Source organism: Apus apus, chromosome Z (genome assembly GCF_020740795.1).
Source record: "Apus apus isolate bApuApu2 chromosome Z, bApuApu2.pri.cur, whole genome shotgun sequence".
In the NCBI taxonomy this organism is placed as follows: domain Eukaryota; kingdom Metazoa; phylum Chordata; class Aves; order Apodiformes; family Apodidae; genus Apus; species Apus apus.
The window spans coordinates 51,649,569-51,669,398 of NC_067312.1; the positions used below are offsets into that span (position 1 = coordinate 51,649,569).

At 37.2% G+C, this 19,830-nt stretch overlaps 1 protein-coding gene across 3 annotated transcripts in view; it reads left to right on the top strand.

Annotated features, from left to right (window-relative positions):
* The window catches only part of KCNN2 (potassium calcium-activated channel subfamily N member 2), a 71,581-nt gene extending 52,004 nt beyond the window's left edge, over positions 1 to 19,577 (top strand). The window contains exons 5-8 of one of the 3 annotated variants that reach the window (XM_051642922.1): positions 7,418 to 7,528; positions 10,571 to 10,698; positions 15,223 to 15,292; positions 17,064 to 19,577. In XM_051642922.1, the coding sequence (XP_051498882.1) occupies positions 7,418 to 7,528; positions 10,571 to 10,698; positions 15,223 to 15,292; positions 17,064 to 17,351 (597 nt within the window). In that variant the 3' untranslated portion in view covers positions 17,352 to 19,577. Of the gene's footprint in view, positions 1 to 1,792; positions 2,069 to 7,417; positions 7,529 to 10,570; positions 10,699 to 15,222; positions 15,293 to 17,063 lie in introns of those variants that run through there. The other 2 variants (XM_051642923.1, XM_051642924.1) reach the window with 2 other exon arrangements.
* Positions 19,578 to 19,830: the final 253 nt, after the last annotated feature.

The window sequence follows — 19,830 nt, forward strand, 5'->3', positions numbered from 1 at the left end:
GTGTTTATTCCTTCTAACACAATACAGCCTGTCTGGGAAGCAAAAATGTAATACAGAGAAGACATTCAGTAATGCTTGAATAGTTGAAACTATTAAAAACTCAGGTGGCTCAGAAATTCTTCAGCTCCTCTACTGTTGTTCCAGCACAACAGATTGACAAAATAGAAACTTTTGTAAGGAATAAACATAGTTTGTGTTTATTTTATGTCTATGGCTTGTTGGGATGAAATTTCTAACTGAAGTAAAGAAAAAGTTATTATCAAATTGAGTTGAGAAGCACAAGAGAATGATCCCTGAAGCAGTGGTGGTCAGGCCAGTAATCTGAAATGTGAGAGGCTGGCAGAGGTTCTACCTCTTTCTGAGTAAACAAAATCCCCTCTCCACTACAATTAGTAAGATTAAGGAAAAAACCTCTCTCAGAAGGTTTTCAGTTCATACCAGTAGACCAGAGAAGTTTTTTAAGTGTTAGAGGAATGGGGAACTGTTTCCCACTTATGTCTAGCTGGGAGTTATAGATGCATTTCAGGAAGTTCAAAGGCAGTCAGCTGCTAGCTGGAATAAACAGCAATTGTCCCATGATGTCTTTGTTTACATAAATATGACTGTAGCTGACAACTGCTACAGCAAAACTTCTGCTTTGTTTTGAAAAAATGTGGCTTGGTTTGGTTTCATCAGCAATAACTTCAGTTTTAATATAGCAAATATAATGTATTTTTACACTTTTTCTCATGCAGCTTTTGTATTTACAACACAGATGTTGGACAAGAACGTCAACAGTAGCTGTCACCCTGAATTATTTTAGTTGTATTTCCTGTTGGTATGGTAGGCTGTTATGCCTGCTCTTTTAGTGAAATCAGATTTCACTTCCTTGCTCAGCAAAATGCTTTTTGCACATAAGCACAAATTGTCTTGATCTTCAGTGTTTTTTTAGCTGTTATGACCACTGAAGGTCTTCTAGGAGCCCACCCACCAGGGTGTGTTCAATTCTTGGGCTTCTCTGAGTTGCTCTCAATTATAGGTTCCCCTATAAAAAGAGGTTGCATTCATTTTAGAAGTCATCATTTTCTCTCTTGTCTCAGAAGCTTTTACCAGTATCCAGCTTGCATTACTCGGAAAAAGGAGTTTACTTCATCCCTGCTACCACTACCTGTTACTGTGTCTGAGAGTATTTAACCAATTTTATATTTGTATATGACATTTATTGCTTTTCATATTTTTTATTTTTGCAACATTGCTAAAAAGCTTACAAACTAATTAGGAGTAAAGGATTCTGCTAATCTGCTGTTGTGTAGATCAGAAGTTTAAATGTAACAATAACATTCTAGCTGTGGCACAGACAAACTCCACTGAAGACAACAGTAGGTGGGTGTCACAGTTTGACTCAGGATGGGCAATTAAACCAGCTCAAACCAGGACAGCAGGCAAATACTGAATATATGAAAGTATAAATAATGCAAAACTATTTTAGCTCACCTTTTTTGGCTGAGATGGCACAGCTGTTGTTCTGTTTCTCATCCTATTTTGTTTCAGTGTTGCAAGGTTACATATCTCTCCCAGTAAACAATGACAACTACAAAATCACATTTATTCAACACTTTCCCTAGTCTTGGTCTTGTGGATTGATTCCACCCTGAAATTTTGCACTGCTTGTTTTGCAGACAGCTTGACTTCAAGCAAGATTTTTTCTTTTTTTTTTTTTTTCCCTGTGGTCCTATAAGTCCAAGTTGTAGAGAGCCAAATGAACAGAGTACTTGTTTAAATTCTTACAGGATTTTCATTTTATACAGAGCAGCAGGAGGAATGTTGTGCCTTTTCTGGTGCAGAGCTAAATTTCCCACCAGAACCGTATGTCTGCAAAGCGGACCTTCTCTCTCCCTCAGTGGATCCCAAGGGAAATGAGCAAGAAATGTGGCAACTGCCTTCTTTCAGCTGCAGGCAAGTATAGCAGGACATTTTTGTGACAACAGCACTAAAGGCTGCACTTCGCTTCCAGTCCAGTAAATGAAAGCTGCCAGGAGACTTTCAGCTGAGACATTGATACATTGTTTTGTTCCGTTTCTCACCAATAGCACCCTCCAGGCATATATGTGACCTCCAAACAGTTGTGGAAGTGGCTCTATACATTGTTGTAAAGGTATTTTGGAACTTCACCAAAGAAAGAACCAAGTGGAAGTGCTGGAGGCGTTTACTTAGAAGAGTACAGGGTTTCTCTGCTGAGCAAATGCTGTTTTCAGTGCAGCTTGTCAGCAGATGCTAACCATTCTTTGCCTTAGGTAACCTTTTACTTGAAGAGCTGAAGGCGCCTCTCTTTTATTATCACTAAAACTGGCCCCTTACCAGAATGTTAGATATAAATGCTAGATTTTATTGAAGTTTGAACCCTGCAGTTATACAATCAGTGTGTATTGCACCGGTATGAACCCTCAGTCTTAGCACTTGTGAATGGTAGGAAAAGCATAGTCTTGATCCAAACTCCATTGCCTCAACCTCATCAGATACTTTGGACAACATCAGCTTTTTCCCTCCAGCTACCCTAACTATATTTGCTGTGGTTTACCATAATGTAAAATGATCTGTGGTAACTTAAAGTCATTCGGCTTTGATCTGGCCGTTCTGATGATAACAGCAGAAAGCTCAGGATGGGCTGCATCAGTGAAGAGGAGAAAAGAGGACTGGGATTAGACTGTTAAAGCTATCTCAGCTGGTATAACATTGGTAAACCGCAGCAGGTTCTGAAGAGAGAAAAAAGGCAAAGCCAGGTCTAATATTATGATGTGTACAGTATAATTGGTTAATACAGACCCACCAATTTTATTTTTTGTTTTTTATGTACCTGTAGCCTTTCAGGGCTCTGCCCTCTGATCCTATTGATACCAGCACAGTATAAAGACAGTAGAAATAAACTGTCCAAATTCTTAAAGTTTGCCATCTCCCTACAGCAAAGACAGTGGGGAACAACACAGCATTATGTAGGAACAAAACAAGTGATCTTGGCACACTAGAATCTCAAGTACTTTCATGGTTTTACCAGGCTTTGTAGTAAGTAATATCCTAAAAATAAGGGGAGGAATTTGAAAGAAAACTGTATGTTAAATTTGTACCTGTTTCCAGGGAGCTTTTCCTAAATCAAGAGATGATGCAAAGGATTTTATGTGAAAGGGTTTATTAAGAGCTTAAATCCATTGCTTCCATACTGCCAAGATGAAAGAGCCTGGAGTAAAAAATATTGCAATTGAAGGAAAATGTTTTATATGGGACGTCATAGAGAAGGGAATAGGTGAACACAGTGCAGAGCAATATAGGGAAAATTACAGGCAAAGAAAATAACCATTGCAATAATCTCTGATCTGATACGGCTAAAAAAGGTCTAATCTTCTTTGTTAAAACAGATGAAAGTAAGCTTGCAGTAATTCAAAGCTAAGTGCCAAGAGCATAATCTGTGTGGACAGACAGGGAAAGTTGCAGTTTATGATGCCTAAGGGCACAGTGAAAAATAACACCAAGTAGTAATTATTTTGTTCTGAAGGGCTTGCTTTAGGATTTTGTTCAGTTGCTAAATTTAAAGTATAACTTAAAACACGATGAAGTTAACCTTTCTTCTCTTGCTGTTTTCAAACAGTCTGGGCTTAATGTCAAAAAGCCAGTGCCTGTTGACTCTTCATTTTTTTCCCTTAACTTAGTCCATCCTTCCATTCACTTTTCTAAGGAAAATCAGTCATCATTTAGGCTTGTATAACTGAGAAAAGAATTAGCTGACTAGTGTTTAACAAGTGCCTAAGTATATATGTGGGTCAAATACCCACATATGTGTCTTTCTACTGGGCAACTTATTTGTATTCTAGGCATCAAATTGGGTACCAAAAGAGGGCTTTGCAATGGCTTACCTGCAGGAGCATTTTAACCTAAGATGTGATTCTTTGTCATAAATAGAAGCAGCACATTTACAATTAAGGAGATGAAGAATGTCTTCATAGTACAGGAGCTAAACAAATTGACAGTCAGGTCGAGTTCTATTCATTGTAAATTACTGTAAACCTTATGCTTCAAGATTGTATTGCTTAGAAATAAAAGTTTTGCATCACCATCAGAGATCTGATGCTACTGTCTGGTGTTTCTTGCTTTGCCCAACTGAAAGACTGAGGATGCGTCATATGTTGGTTTTCAGACTTCTTGCATTTACTGAAAGCTGATACACACCATTTCATATCAAGCAAGAAATACTGTGCATTCAGGATGACATTCATGTGCTTCGCTTCAGATCCCTGCAAATTGAAAATAGGCATTGCTTAGCTCATTGGTGGATTACTGGTCTTGATGTTTTAGAAAAGCCCATTTTTAAATCTGTGATCTTTAAAGGGCTTCTTCTGGTTTAACAGCTAAGTTTTTTCAGCCTGTCTCTGGACAACAGAAAAATTTGGGTACATCAGCTTTTAAAACTGGTGGTTGCTGGCAAACCCTTGATCATAGAGTACTTGAGAGAAATTAAAATAATGGATGGTTCTGTTACTACCTGTTTCCATTAAATGGCACAAATGAGCAATATAGTAAAACTTTGGCTTTCCCAAGTTGCTTATAGTGTATTTGTTGTAATAATTTGTGTCCAGGTTTTTGAACAGCTGAGTAGTATTGGTATAAGAAAAAACCTGAACATATGTCCATGAATTGAATTCATAGAATTCGTGTTACTGATTTTCCTGTGAGTCAGGACATTCAAAAACATGGCAGGTAGGATGTTAATGATGCTTCGATTTTAAAGTAACTCTGTTGCCTCTAATTTCTGCAATTTGGAGTAACTCTCACTTTATTAGTATTTTTAAAGATCCTGAGATCTCTTGGGAAGCCATATAATAGGGCAGAGCACTGTAACATAAAATACTAATTAGCATCACGTACTTTTAGTGGAATTTTGATCTTTTATTTGAAAGCTGTTGTCTAAAGCATGAGCTTTTTTTTTTCCTTCAAGGTACAGTGAAACATAAATATGCAGATAATATTTCCATCTTCTGCAGAAATGCTAAAAGAGCTCATTTTTGTATCCTGAGATCCCATCGTAGCCCACAAAGCCAAGAGGGGAAATTTGGGTCTAGAATACCTTGCCATTGCAGTAAGCTCTTCTGGAGATAAGGAAGGTAGCTGTGCATATACACCACAGAGGCAGTTGTCACAGCTTGCCATAGGTGACAGTGTTCTGCTGCTTCAGGCAGTGTCTTTCATGGGAGATGTGCAGTTACTGTTTTTACAGTGCTTGGCCCATGTAACTGCTGTGCTGCTCTGAAAAAGCATGGGAATTAATCACAAAGGCTAGAATAATTTCAGCTCCAACCAAATTCCTTTTTTATGTCAGCATTCCTCTAGCCTTTTTTGGCAGAGTTGCAAAGTGGGATCTAATATTTCACTCCCCTGGTAACTTGGCGTAAACAGCTGTCTTGTCCCACATTGCTAGAGGTGTCTGTATTAATTATCTCATCCTGTTTTAGCATTCTTGCTGTAAGCAGGGAGAACTCAAGTTATGTCATCAACATCTGGCACTAGTTATCCTGACACACTGGGCCAGAAGATACCTGCTTTTCTTTTCATGCTTTTGCTGTTGTATGGAGTAGTTTATTTATTTGCCCACAGAAAATTCTTCTGCATATTAGCAGAACCATATTTGCAAGAAGGAGACCAAAAGAGAGCTATTTTCTAGACAGGGCAGATGGGAGAGCATCTCCTGCCCACTCATTTCTCAGAAGACTCAATGCCTTTCAGAAGTGCCCAGCTTTAAGCTGCATTGTCTGTCTTCCTTTTTAACTCTTAGTGGGATCTGGAGAACCAAAGGGTCTAAAGCCCCATTTTGACTCAGCTTACGGAGAAGTGAGATTTCACAAGGTTGGAGAAAAGTGGGAACAGCAAAACTAGAAAGCTTAGTATTGAGAACAGAAGAGAAGCAGGAAATGCAACAAAAATACAACAGACTAATTCAAGGGACTGTTGAGAGCTGTTGAGGAAAGAAGCTTTAATAGGTGAGAACTAATTGCAGAGAATTAGGTGTTTGTGAGGGAACAGATGGATTTCTCAAAATAATCTACCAGGGGAATGGAGAATTAATTAAATGGACGCTTTCAGAAAATGTGTTGGGTGTTTGAGTAGGTAAGCAGAGAGAGCAGATTAAATGTTTTTGAGAACACTATGTGAATAAGGGTTTTGAAGGAGTAAATTTATTTTGTAGTTTCTTAAGTGTTTATTACTGGAGTTTGTATTTTGGAAGCTAGATTCAGAGATTTCTGGATTTTCTGGAAAGAGGGAGGCAGTTAGTCACTGAGGAATGAGTGGGGAATGGAGAGAGAGTAAATTAATGGGATAAATGCAGAAAGAGTGGAAGAAACCTTTGCAAATGATAATGTCATAAACCAGTATGTAACAAGAGTTTGCCTTATACTGGAGGGCAACTGGCACACGGGCAGTAACAACTAAATAGGGGTGAACCTGCAAGTTAAACACCGTCTTATTGTGATTTTTGTACTTTTTAAGAAAGAACCTGTAATGATTTGGCTTTTAAAAGAAAAAAGACTAAGGTAGCAAAATTTATTAATAATGTAAAGTGAATGAAACCTCTAGTTGTGCATAGTAGATGCTGCTTCTCATTGGCTCATTTTAGCTTCCTTTCTTCTTGTCCCCCCCCAAAAAAAAAAAATTTGTAATGCTGATACAGGCATGAGCATTTCAAAAAGATGGGCACCTACTGGATTTGGCCGGTTGCAGACATGCATGTCCGTGTATGTACATGCGTATGCATACATATACACAGCACACATTAGAAAATTGGTATTTTATCCATCCAAATTTTGAAGAAACGCTCTTTTGGATGTGTGCTATTTTAAAGGGTAGTAACAGAAGCAGAAATACTACAGGAAGAGATCACTGAAGGACTCAGAGAACAACAGGGAAGTTATACAAAAGTGATTAAATACTAAATATGTTATTATTTTAAGCCCTACAGAAAATCTTAATAAAGTTCTATTTTTTGTATGCTGAATACTCATCTAGTCTTATTTCCTCTTTAGCAAGTGCTGTAACCTTGAGACAATTGTTAAGATCAACGGATTCTGCATTAACTTACTAATATTCTGGGTTTTTTAAGTGTTTTTATCACCCCATTTGTTTATACACTAGAAATGGAATGTGTTCAAATTTTCAACCTCTGCAGGAAAAAAAGCAGAACTTTTAAATTATGCTGCTCACTAATTATTTTGATGCCTTGACAGTTTACCAGCCTGTAATTAATGACTTTTCATATTACTCTGAACTGAAATAGCTGTAGTGCGTTCACTGTGTTTATCGGCAATGCCCGCCATACTTCTACAGCAAAGGAGACACTTTTGCTAAAAACTGCAAAATGCAGTAGTAACATCATGGGGGTTTGTTTTATTGTTTTCAGGGTGCTGGGTGCACTGCACTGGTGGTAGCTGTGGTGGCAAGGAAGTTAGAACTTACCAAAGCTGAAAAACATGTGCATAATTTCATGATGGACACACAGCTAACTAAAAGAGTAAGTCACATTTTATGTTCACAACTGCAAAAGAGAATGTGTGTTAAATTATTTCTGCATTTGTTTTAAGTAGTCTCCTGCTCCATTCTCCTACTGAACATTTATTTCATGGGTGGAATTTTGTGATGAAGAGGCATCAAATACTCTGAACTTTTCTCTGAATTAGAATGATAGAATCATAGAATGGTAAAGGTTGGAAGGGACCTTGAAGGTCATCAGGTTCCAACCTCCCTACCATGAGCAGGGACATCTCACACTAGACCAGGCTGCACAAAGCCTCATCCAGCCGGGATTTGAGTACCTCCAGAGAAGGGCCATCCACAACCTCTCTGGGCAAACTATTCCAGTGCCTTACTGCCCTCATGGTGAAGAATTTCTTCCTGATGTCTAACCTAAATCTCCCCTCTCTCAGTTTAAAACCATTACCCCTTGCCCTATCACTGCCCTCTCTAGTATAAAGCCCTTCCCCAGCTTTCCTGTAGCCCCTTTCAAGTACTGGAAGGAGCCTTCTCTTCTCCAGGCTCAGTAGCCCCAACTCTCTCAGCCTGTCCTCATAGCAGAGGTCTTCCAGCCCTTGGATCATCCTCGTGGCCCTTCTCTGGACCCTCTGCAACAGCTCCATGTCTTTCCGGTGCTGAGGGCACCAGAACTGTACAGAGCACTCCAGGTGGGATCTGACCGGAGCAGAGTAGAGGGGCAGAATCCCCTCCCTGGCCCTGCTGGCCTCACTTCTTTTGGTGCAGCCCAGGACACAATTGGCTCTCTAGGCTCCAGCACACACTGGCAGCTCATGTCAAGATTCTCATCTACTTCCACCCTCAAGTCCTTCTCCTCAGGACTGCTCTCTAGCCATTCTCCCCCCAGCCTGTATTTGTGCCTGGGGTTGTGCTGACCCAGGTGCAGGAATTGAGAGCAACTGAGACTTCTCAGCAGATTTTTGAGGATTTGAATATTCTTCTATAGAGGGTCCTTGCAGCTGGAAGATAACTGGTATAACTATGGAAGGTAACTGGTATAACCCAGTGTTAAATGCTGTGAAATTAAAGATGATTGTATGACACTAAAAAACTTTCTCATTCAGTGAATGAGAAAAATATATAAATTTTCATAGGTAAAATAGATTAAATTACTGATATAGACAAGAATTTCAAGCTATGAGAGATGTTCTTAATAAAAAGACATATTCATAGTTTGTGAATGAGACAGTATTTGCAATTGCTTTGTCTACTTAACACAGGTTTCAGTTAGTGATACTCAGTACTGGAGTGCCTTGAAAGATGTTTGCAGCTAACAGTGATCTTAGAAGATACTATTTTTTAAAGAACCTGTAGAGATCATTAGAACTCATAAGAAATATTTTTAATTTTTCTTATTAAAGATAATTTAAATGACATCTTGAAAAATGAAAGAATGCAGCAAAAAAGGCAATATAAATGCTTTCTTAAAATAAAACAGGTCAGTGTTGATTGAACATGGACATGAGTAGGAACTACACAACCCTCTCAACTTGTTTAATCTTTATTATAGCTATAATACAAAAAAATGTTATTGTTATATAGCAGCTTGACACCATTAATAACCTGTATGCCCCTATGCTGGTTACCACTAAAAGCCTGTATCTCCTCTGAGTAGTCATGGTGGAGAAAGATTAAGGAAGAGTGAGAAGGCAGTTCTTACACAAGTGTAAAGTGTGTCTGACTTGAAGTGTCTATCTGAGCTTATTGATACTATACCACAGAAAACAATTTGTCCTTTCTTAACACACAGGCACTTACCTAGTGTAATCTGACAGCTGGGCTTATACTGTCTTTCAGGAGGGAAAAAGGTTTTGTGAAGATTGGACAGATTTTATGTCTGGTATTCATTTGTGCCTTTTAAAGTTTATTTTATTCAGCTATCCTTCATATGAATCTAAATATCAGTGTAATACTGTATCCAAGTGGTGCTTTGGTAGCATCAAACTCATTAAACAAAGCACATGAAAAGCAAACCAAGCAAATAAATCTGAGATGCACATCACAAATTGGTTAGGCAATACTAGAGAGGTTTCCTCACAGCCTGAAGATAGCCATACCTCGTGGAAGTGCAAAGACTAGACAGTGATTGTGAAGGGGTCTCTAAAATGTTGTTGTTCTTCCACTGAAGTAAAGGCCAAGGTTCTCCAACACTTTTTCAGGTACAAGGTAGGGATCTCTTGCTGGCAAGAGCTACTGTATGGCATTCCTGCAATGTCTGTACCTAGAGATCAACTGAGCTCTGATGCTGCAGTGACTGGCATGATAAAAAGTTGGAGGGAGAGAAAATAAAGATTATTAATAAGGACAGTTTTTGTTTGCAAGTAACCTGGTCGTTCTGTCATTAATCAGCACTGCACTGAAATTCTTTGTCTGATGTTTTCAAGCATTCTTGAAAATTTTGGAGGTCCCAAGAAGGAACTGTAGGTACTCTTACCTTTAACACTTTATGGAAATAATAATTTAAAAAAAAAAATTTAAAGCACTTATGAAGTATAACACTGGCCAAATTAATTTACAAGGTATTTTTTCATCTCCTTGGGGAAGGCTACAAAAGAAACAAGAATGAAAATGTGAACAAAAAAATGAAAAAAGTATGTTCAAACAGCTCTGGAAATTTAAAAGACTTGTTAAATTGCTAAGAGAATTCAGAGGTACTAAGCAAGAAAGAGATTAATTTTAGGATCCTATTAAATACATTTATTTAATTACCATATATATAATGCATTAGTATTTCCTCACTGTAATTTATATTGCCATAAGCACCACATGTTGCTAACTCTTTAAAGAAGGACAAATTATTCCTTGATGCAAAGAGAGCTTGTCCTGATATCACATTTATAAGTAAAAAGGAAATGGCTCAGCAATCCTGTTGGTCCAGTTGCTGCTTTCTGCCCTCAGCTTCTTGATGTACCCACTTCCCAGCTAGGCTAGGTCTTAAAAGATTTAGAAAGAGTTTATACCAGAAAAGATAAAAAATTACATAATGCTACTTTTGTCAGCCTGGTGTTTTTCTTTTATTAAACAGGTGAAAAATGCAGCGGCCAATGTACTCAGGGAAACATGGTTAATTTATAAAAACACAAAGCTGGTTAAAAAGATAGACCATGCAAAAGTAAGGAAACATCAACGCAAATTCTTGCAAGCTATTCATCAGTAAGTACTATTTTGCTTTCATTTTCTTTTCCAGGTGTTTTCTCTCTTAGTTTCCCTCTCTCTCTTAGTCACTTTCAGTCCCTATGTCCTATCCTGCCCCCTCCCTTCTCTCTGCCCCTATCTTCTCTGCCCCTACAGAGAAAATTTCTCTTGGGGTTGCCTTTATAGAGTAAGTCAAATATAAGGTTTTACTGTATCACCTGAATGCAAAAAGAAAAGAAAAGAAAAAGTTTCCCATGCTTCTTGAATCATCTATGACTTTGTCTTTTGCCACAGAGACCATCCTTTTTTGTTACATATTTGCTTACAGGTAGTAAGATAGAATCTAGAAGTTTAATTTGGAGATTTTAAAATCAGAATTATGTGATTTCAGAGAGCCAATGAGAATGTATGTAGTGGTTAATGGAAAGAATACTCATCAAGGGTCATTGTGCAGCCCAACAGTAGTTAGTTGCCTCTCTATTATATATTCTCAGTGCATAAAATCAGATGTTGGTATGTCAGTGGTGACCCCTGACAGCTGTTCTGAAAAATAGGGGTATATGCCAACAATTGTTGTGTGACCTTTAAGCACCTCTGGCATGATTCAGATGAGTTCTACCCCTTTACTGAATTCTTAATGAGTTGAAAACAAGCCTGAAAACTGTAACTAGTAATAGGGTTAAGCTGAATTATGGTATTGCCAGACTATAAATGTTTGTCTAAAATAAAGCACATAAAAATCAGCAGAATTGCACAGTGATTCAATTAGTCTTCCTTGGACTAAATGGGAGGGAAAAAAAAAAAAGACACTTTTGTCCCCAGAAACCACAGATTACTCCAGAGAAATGGTCAGGACCCATGCCATGATCTGTCTGCTTTATTTATCCCCATCCAGCGTGAGGCAGCCTTTTGTACAGCTTATGAAATTAGTTTCCATTACATACTGGGAAGACGTAGATAAATTAAGTAAGCTTCATTTCAAACTGATGTTTTGATAACTTTTGAGTGTGAGTCTGTGTCTGAGCCAGCCTGTGAGATGTGAGAAAAGCATCCATAGTGAAAAGAACATGTATACCTTGCACAAAAGACAGGAGGGAAAGGCTGGGTTATCATATTTCCTATTAGTAAATTTAGGCTCACTGTTAATTTTTTTCTGTTTCATAAAGTAATGGATAGCTAAGCTTAAGCTATGCAATTTTCTATAAATCTGATTACTTATTAGAATTAGTGAACTTGCAGGATTGAATGTTACTATAGAAATATTGTAGAAATACCTGAGGCTATAAAAAGATTAAAAACTTTTAATATTAATATAAGGAGTTTATTTTCCCAGTTTGATCATCCTGATTAGCTTAAAGGTTTGGGAGGTGGAGAGGAGTGGCAGGGGTTCTAGAGTAGAGGATGTCATGTCCTGTGCATCCTTTGCTAGACTTGAATGCTAGATTGCAAAAGTTAATCCTTAGCATTTTAACTTCGTTATTTATTTTGTGTATGTGTTTTGGGGTGTGTGTGTCTATGTGTGTGCACACACATACTTAGAGAAGAATCTAAAGAGCACAGCTCAGTCTGCAGCTTTGTATATCATTCAAGCCCAGAAGAGCATCATGGAATAAAAAATCTTGTTCTGCAACCTGCCTTAAAAGTTCATTGATCAGGTGGTGTGAAGAAGGTGGCAGCAGTAATTTTTTTCTCTTTTCCAGCTACACTGTGAACAGCTATCTTAATAATGTATTTCGCTCTATCCTTTATAATTTTGCATGCCATTCCCAAAACTTTTGCATTTAAGGGGAAAAGAAAAAAAAAAAAAAGAAGAAGAAAAAAAGAAGGAAAAAAAAAGGCTAATTTTCTCAATAACCTGAAGAATGTCCCATGGATTAAAATATTGCATTAGAAGTTTGCTTTCTTCTAGCTGCAGCAGACTTCATGGGTGCAAATTATTTTTTCTCTCTTTGTATCTTTAAACTTTTCTCAAGTAACTCCTGGTAGTATATGTCTCTTCTCCATTGTTCTGGATTCATAGGTCTTTATTGATTCCTCTCCTTCACCTGTGCAACCATTTCACTGGAGACAGAAACAGATGATTGAAGTGTCAGGGCCAGTTTTATACAAGAAACGAGGGCAGATCATGGTAACAGTCTCAAACTCACAGTCACAGCTCTAAAACTGCTTTCAGCTTGTCTGGGACTGTTTCAGTTCTCATGCATATTAAATAAGATGGTGAAATCATCACCCTAAATTATACTATTATAATTAAAGGTATCACAAAAGGCATTTTATGTATTGTACAAATAAGAAGATCTACATGTGATAATCAAAGAAGGGTTTAAAGCTATTGTAGGTTACTTCATCATGAATGCAAGTGAGTTAGACTCCACCTCAGGCAATTAGATTCAAAGAAGTAGCAACTCTGTAGTACTTCCCACTTACTGAATTGAGCCCACTGTGCTCATTTGGTTGTTTTAGTGTATTTTACAGTTTGTTTTCTTTTGTTTTGTCTTTTTATTTCAACAAAATGAAAATAGAGCTCGGAAGTAAGTTGTATGAGCTATTCCTTTCTAACTTTGCAGAATTTACCACTGTCTGCATGCAAAAATAGAGTCTTTATTTGTCAACTTCAGTGGTCTGATTGCTGCCATGGAAACGTGATCCAGAATCATGATCTTTTGCTGTGATAAGTGAAGTTCATAAAATCAAGATATTTCATATTTTCTCTGAATAAATTTAAGAATGAAAGCCTGACAGTTATCTTTAAATCTGACTGCTGCAGCTAAAAACTTGCCATTACCTAGAGATACATTTTTACAGTCTGTGATAGTTACTGGGTTTGTTACCATGAGGATTTATGTTGCTGTCAGCTGGTACTTCTGTTGGTACAATAACAATAGATTTCTTGGAATTTTAAAATTAAAATACTGTCTAACAGATGAGTCAATGAATCTTAAGAAAAACAGAAAACACATATTTGGCAAGTTTTTTGAGAGGTGCTCACCAAAACACTAGCATTATCATTCTCCACTCAAATCATTAAATACTTACCTCTGAGTAATTATTCTGTTCTGAGACTGTAATGATACAACTCCATACTTTGGCAACTTCTCCATATTTTTTGCTTTAGAATAGCTCCAGCTCATAGCCTCTGAAAGCACCATTCCTACAGTCTTCTGTGGAAATTTATATTATGCTCTGAAGGAAGCCTCCAGGGGAAGAAGAACATATGACATTCCAGTTACAAGCCACTGAAATATCAATTTTATGTGAGCAATGGATTTCTGTCTTAACAGAAGTTTTTCTATGCATTTTAGAAGATATTTCACTTTCCTTCTCTCATGGCTGTTAGCCTAGATATGAAAGGAAATGCTAAATAACTAAAGATACAAACAGAAATTTCTTGATTTTGCAGTGTCTCCAAGAAGGCTTTCTTTAAACAAGCATTCTAGGTAACACCACCACTGAGAAAGAGAGCATGCATTAGCAAACCACCTAGCACAAAATGGTGCCAAACTGAACAGCGAAGTGAATGGTTAGCTGGATTGACCCTTGACATACCAGTAGGCTGCATGGTATCTTACCACAAATTGATATGTCGGTTTTGAAAAATGCTATTTTCTTCTTATAACAGCAACCAGAAAAGTTACTGAAAGTCCAAGTAAATCTCTGTTGGGAAGTGCTGAACAACTGTCTCATACTTAAGGGAGAAATTGCATATTTGTGAAAAAAGCATCTACAAACCACTCCTCTAGTAGTTATTGTGAAAAACATGGAGTTTGTTTCAGGGAACACATCAGAAAGGTCATCTTTCAAAGAGTGTACATAGCTAATAATAGTGTAGATAGGTAGGCATCAAAGAAAAAAGTATACCCTTGCTGCTTCTTTCCTAGTTTTTCAATGCTGTACTTTACATTGTCTATTGAAAAATGGATGTCTAATGTAAAGTTTAAGATGTAATCATATTTAGAGTGACAAATTATGTAAGAAAATCAAATATATTGGCAAGTATGTTGGTTATTTAGCTGCTGGTCAGATGGAAGTTCTGTTTAAAGTAATGAGAAACTCACTTATCACTGTATTTCCATCAGGTTCAAACACCTGCTAACCCAATCCATTTCCGACAGAACAGGGCTAATACCTGTATCTAGTCATGTAGGCATGGGAAGATTCTTGATTGCTACAACATTAATTACGAAAAAGCAGTTGTTCTATGTTTCTTCCTATATCTACTTGTCACGATACTGAGGCTTTGAAAAATGTTTTGGCTTTCTGTCATACAGTCTGGATAAACTGTTCTTTCCCTTTTTAAATTCAACTTTGCCCATGGCAAATGGTGTTCTCAAGGACATCACATTTCCTTGCTCTTTCCTTTTTTGCGGTGTTGAAGAAGCATGCTTCTCATTGTAGCAGGCACATGACCGATTCTGATTTTACACAAAGAACTCAAGGCATTGTCCGTGTAGTTATTTGCTCTTGCAAGTTTTGTGCATGCATTTCAGAAATACTAATATGACCACAGAAACAAAAAATCTGACTAAAAACTCCACTTCCTAGATTAAGAAGTGTAAAAATGGAACAAAGGAAACTGAATGATCAAGCAAACACTTTGGTGGACCTGGCAAAGGTTAGTAGGCAATTATTAATGTTTTATCATTAATCCTTTCAAAATGAAGATTCTGGAAGTGAAAATGTTATGCACTATACATTAAAATATTGTTAACAAGTTATTTGTAGAAAATGAAAATACATGTCTGTTATGTTGTAACACCTACTGAATGAAACATCTTGTTTATAGCCCTTACAAGGGTTTGAGTGCACCGTATCTTTTTTAGTTTTGTACATTTGAAAAATATTTCATAATTGAGATGCTGAGCCTCAGAGCTCCAGAAGTGACTGTTCGTAGTAAATGCTGAACCGTGAGTGGACCATAGTAGGGTAGTGTTGTGTAGTAAGGAGATTTCCCATTTGGTGATAGTGGCTGTGCCATGAGAGAGGGTACTACATACTCTCACAGAGACTGGAATTAGAGATTCTGGTTTTCTCCTCCTGTTGTGTTATGCAGCAGTGACTTCGGACAAGTAAATTCAGGTCTGCATTTAACTTTTTATAATGAGTAGCTGCCTACTTTGCTGATATGTCAAAAGGCTCTATTAATCTTTTTTGAACTATTAATAACTAGGGAGTTAGGAAGGCTGAGCTGATAGCATTCCACGTTTCACATTAGACCTCAGTGTTTAACAATTACTTTTATCTTAATTTGAGGCTACCTTAGAGGCATTAATGAGCTTTACCTAAGGATTTCTTGTACACCTTTTTGTATGTCTCAAAACCCTTCTCAATTTGAAGTGCATTGAAGATTAAACTCTTCAGTGTTCATTGCCTTTTTGCTTTTGAGAATCACCTGACAAATTCAGTTGCTGAAAATACACTTCAGTCTAATGCTTCTGGCAACTGATAAGGACTTTTCAGATGCTATTTAATGTAGACTTTGCTGCTTTCAAGGGTTACACTAACATCTTGAAACAGGGTGCAGTGAAATGGATTATCAGCACCCATCTGATACTGAAGTGCTTTACACTCCAGGCAGTCATTCAATTAATTTCCATTCTCTTTGGATGATTTATAAACTTCAACAAGTTTGTCTACTGAATTACATCCAGTTTTGACCCTACTTAAGTCTAATTTAAGTCTCACTCTATCAGAGGGAGAAATTAAAGCAGTATTTTTAACAAGTTCCAAGTCTATGAAATAACACATTATAGATTGCATTATTACTGACCACTGGCATTTTAAAGTATACCTCAGATACTTACTGTCACTGAACACTGCTTTGTAGAGGACAGGTAGATGGGGGAGCACAGAAGTAGGGAAGCATACATTTGAGTTTTTACTCCTTGCACTGCAATTCAGAAAACAATCCACCCAGCTACTCTCACTGTAGCCAGTTCAAGAAAACCTGGTCAGTTTAAGGAGAAACAAATGAACAACATTTGTGATCTGCTTAGAAGAATGAGGGTGTTTAAAAGATGGATCACAGTTTGGGAGTCTTTGGCTTCCTGGTACCTTACACAACACAACTTACTGTCAAAAAGCTTAGCACAGGGTTTTTCTAAGCATCTGAACTTCCAAAAAAGGTCTGGTATTTTGCTAATTTTATTTAGACCTTGAGATCTCAAATGCTACTCAAAATATATTACCTTTCTGCTAAACAAATCTGGTAGAAATTTTATTCTGATTATACAAGAATTGTTTTGGAAGACTTTGTATTTTTATTATATTCATACCCTTTTTTTTTGTGACATGCAAAAGCATTTACAAATCTAGTAGAGTTCTGCTGCTTATTACAATGTTTGTAAGAGCTCTCTAAACCTTTGTTTACATTCTTCTACTTGCAGACTCAAAACATAATGTATGACATGATTTCTGACCTAAATGAAAGGAGCGAAGATTTTGAGAAGAGAATTGTCACTCTGGAGACTAAACTGGAAACTTTAATTGGTAGCATTCAAGCTCTCCCTGGACTGATTAGCCAGACAATCAGCCAACAACAGAGGGATTTCCTTGAGGCTCAAATACAAAATTATGATAAGCATGTTGCCTACAGTGCTGAACGATCACGATCTTTGTCAAGAAGAAGGAGATCATCCTCCACAGCACCACCAACATCATCAGAGAGTAGCTAGAAGATAAGAAGTTAACCACAAAATAAAGACTTTTTGCCATCATATGGTCAATATTTTAGCTTTTATTGTAAAGCCCTATGGTTCTAATCAGTGTTATCTGGGTTCTGATGTCAGAGTCCTGGAAACCTGAATACATTTTAGGCCAAAATGAGTGAAAACTCTTTTTTCCCCCCTCCTCCTCTCAGATGCACAGTGAATGCACCTCTTAATTGCTATATTAGATTGTATCTCCCGTAATTTCACTAACTTTTTACTCATGCACTTCAAACAAACTTTACTACTACAGTATATAATATAATAAAAAGGTTAATTTCTGCACATAGTTGCTTGGTTACTTGGACTTAACAACTAAAAAAAACCCACTCAAAATCAAAAGGCTTAATTATAAAGTTTCAAGAAACAAAATTGAAGCTAAATAACTATCTCTCAGAATGAAAACTAATTCTATAAACTTTGCTTGCAGTGGAGGTGGAAAAAAATCAATATTCATCTAACAGAGTGCTGTATATGTATAGTCATTTTAAAAGGTCACTGACAGCTTCGATTTCTGAAGTGATTAATTAAAATATAGTTCATTGTAGGAAATAAGTTCCGAAGTATGCCATGGGTTTTTTAAATCTTCTTAGGGCTTTTGTTTAACATGCATTTGTACTCACACACGAATAGATAATATATATACTTATGTATATAAAATTATTTATGCAATGCCCATGGCAAAGATCTTTTAAACTGACTATTTGTAAAGCTACTGGAATTCAAAAAAGCACAGGTAAAAAAAGACCTGTTCATTTATTCAGAGTCTCATAATTATGCCAAGTAAGTATGTCCAGACAGAAGCATCACTTTCAAGCTGGAATTCTCCCAGTAAATGCTATTTGGGTTTTCAAAGTCTTGCGTTGCTACTTTGTCCACTCCCTTTTTTGTGTTTAAAATTTCTGGAGTGAATGATGGACACACAGTGTTCTAATACACACAATTGCGTGATGGCATTACAATGTTCTGTATACATTACGCTTGGGTAATCCCAGTGGTTTCTGCTATGCAGTCAAACTTAGCAAGAAACATTTAGCAATATTTCCAAAAACTTGTTACAAAGCCCTGCTGTAGACTGGAGTTATGGCAGTGGGGTATCTGTGCTACCTTACTTGAGAGCACAAATAATGTCTCCTGCTTTCTTTGAAAATAAACAAACACAAAGCATAATATATAGGTTTGTGAAAAAGTTCTGTCTGACTTTTATCCTGGTTTGTATTGCAGAGTAGCAAAACTAGGTAAGCTTTAGCGCTCAGCACAAGCAACTTGCATTCACAATTCCTATTGATAATCAGGAAATTATTTTACTTTAAAAGTATTTTATAGTACTTGCTATTTATGAAATATACTAGTCCCCCCCTCCCCCTAATTTACAGACAAGGGTGACACTACAGCTGAGTATAACAAGTAAGCAGGCTGACTGTTTCCGTGGAATACTACATCTGCCTAAAAGTAACTGACATGCGTGTTGAAGGAAGTGGTAATTTCTCCACAGGACGTTGTGAATTCTGTTCAGCAGCAACAGGCAAAGACAATAGTAGTGCGGAAAGACAGGGCAGAGCCATGCTGGACAAGACTGAAGAGCTGCTTTCCCCGGCACCCGAAATTCACCAAACCAAATACATACTCTGAAAAACAGCGGACATTTCAGGCCTACTTAAAATAAAGGGTCTGTCTTTTTTGGGGATACAAAATATGTAACTGATGAATATTAGTTACATCCAGAGGCATTGCTTGTTTATGAAAAGGTAGTGACTCCGACACTTTTTATGTCCTTGAGAAAGTAGATGGCTTTGCAGTATTTTTCCCCCGTAGATGAGCAGGACAGTTGCATGCCTTTGGAGTGCCTTCTTTACAGACTGTGGTATTTTGTGACTGGAAATAATAAGCAGTATGCACAGTATTTGCAGTTGTGCTTTTGTTTTTATGAAGTTCATTTCCAGTGGAAAAGGGGGATATTATATAGTGCTAATACTGTGCTAGCGCAGTCTTATAATAGATAAGATTTTGAGTGGTCATGAGGCCACCCGCTTTACACTGTTGGCAGGAGTAGAAGTAGTGATTAAGAATTCAATAGTCATGTTTCGGAATTCTTTCCTAGAGATTTTTGTTTGTCCTTCCACCCATATTTTGTGTTCAAATTAGAATATTTTTCCTGTCATTGAATGTGAAATAAACTTGCTGCAGCTTGAATACACTGTTTTTTGTCCTGTCAGCTTGAATTAGCTCTTTCTGTATTTACAAGATTTTTTTGATATTAGTAAGACACATTTTTTCTCCTCTGGATTGTACAACTGGGTTTTGAAGAACTGTTGCTCCATCTGTCAGAGTTAAGTTTTAATTAAGATCTGGCTATAAGTACAGAGCTGGTTTATTGAGATGTGAAAGAGCAACTGTCATGTTTGACCTCTCAGTTTATTATATACAGTGGGACTTGAAAGCCTGA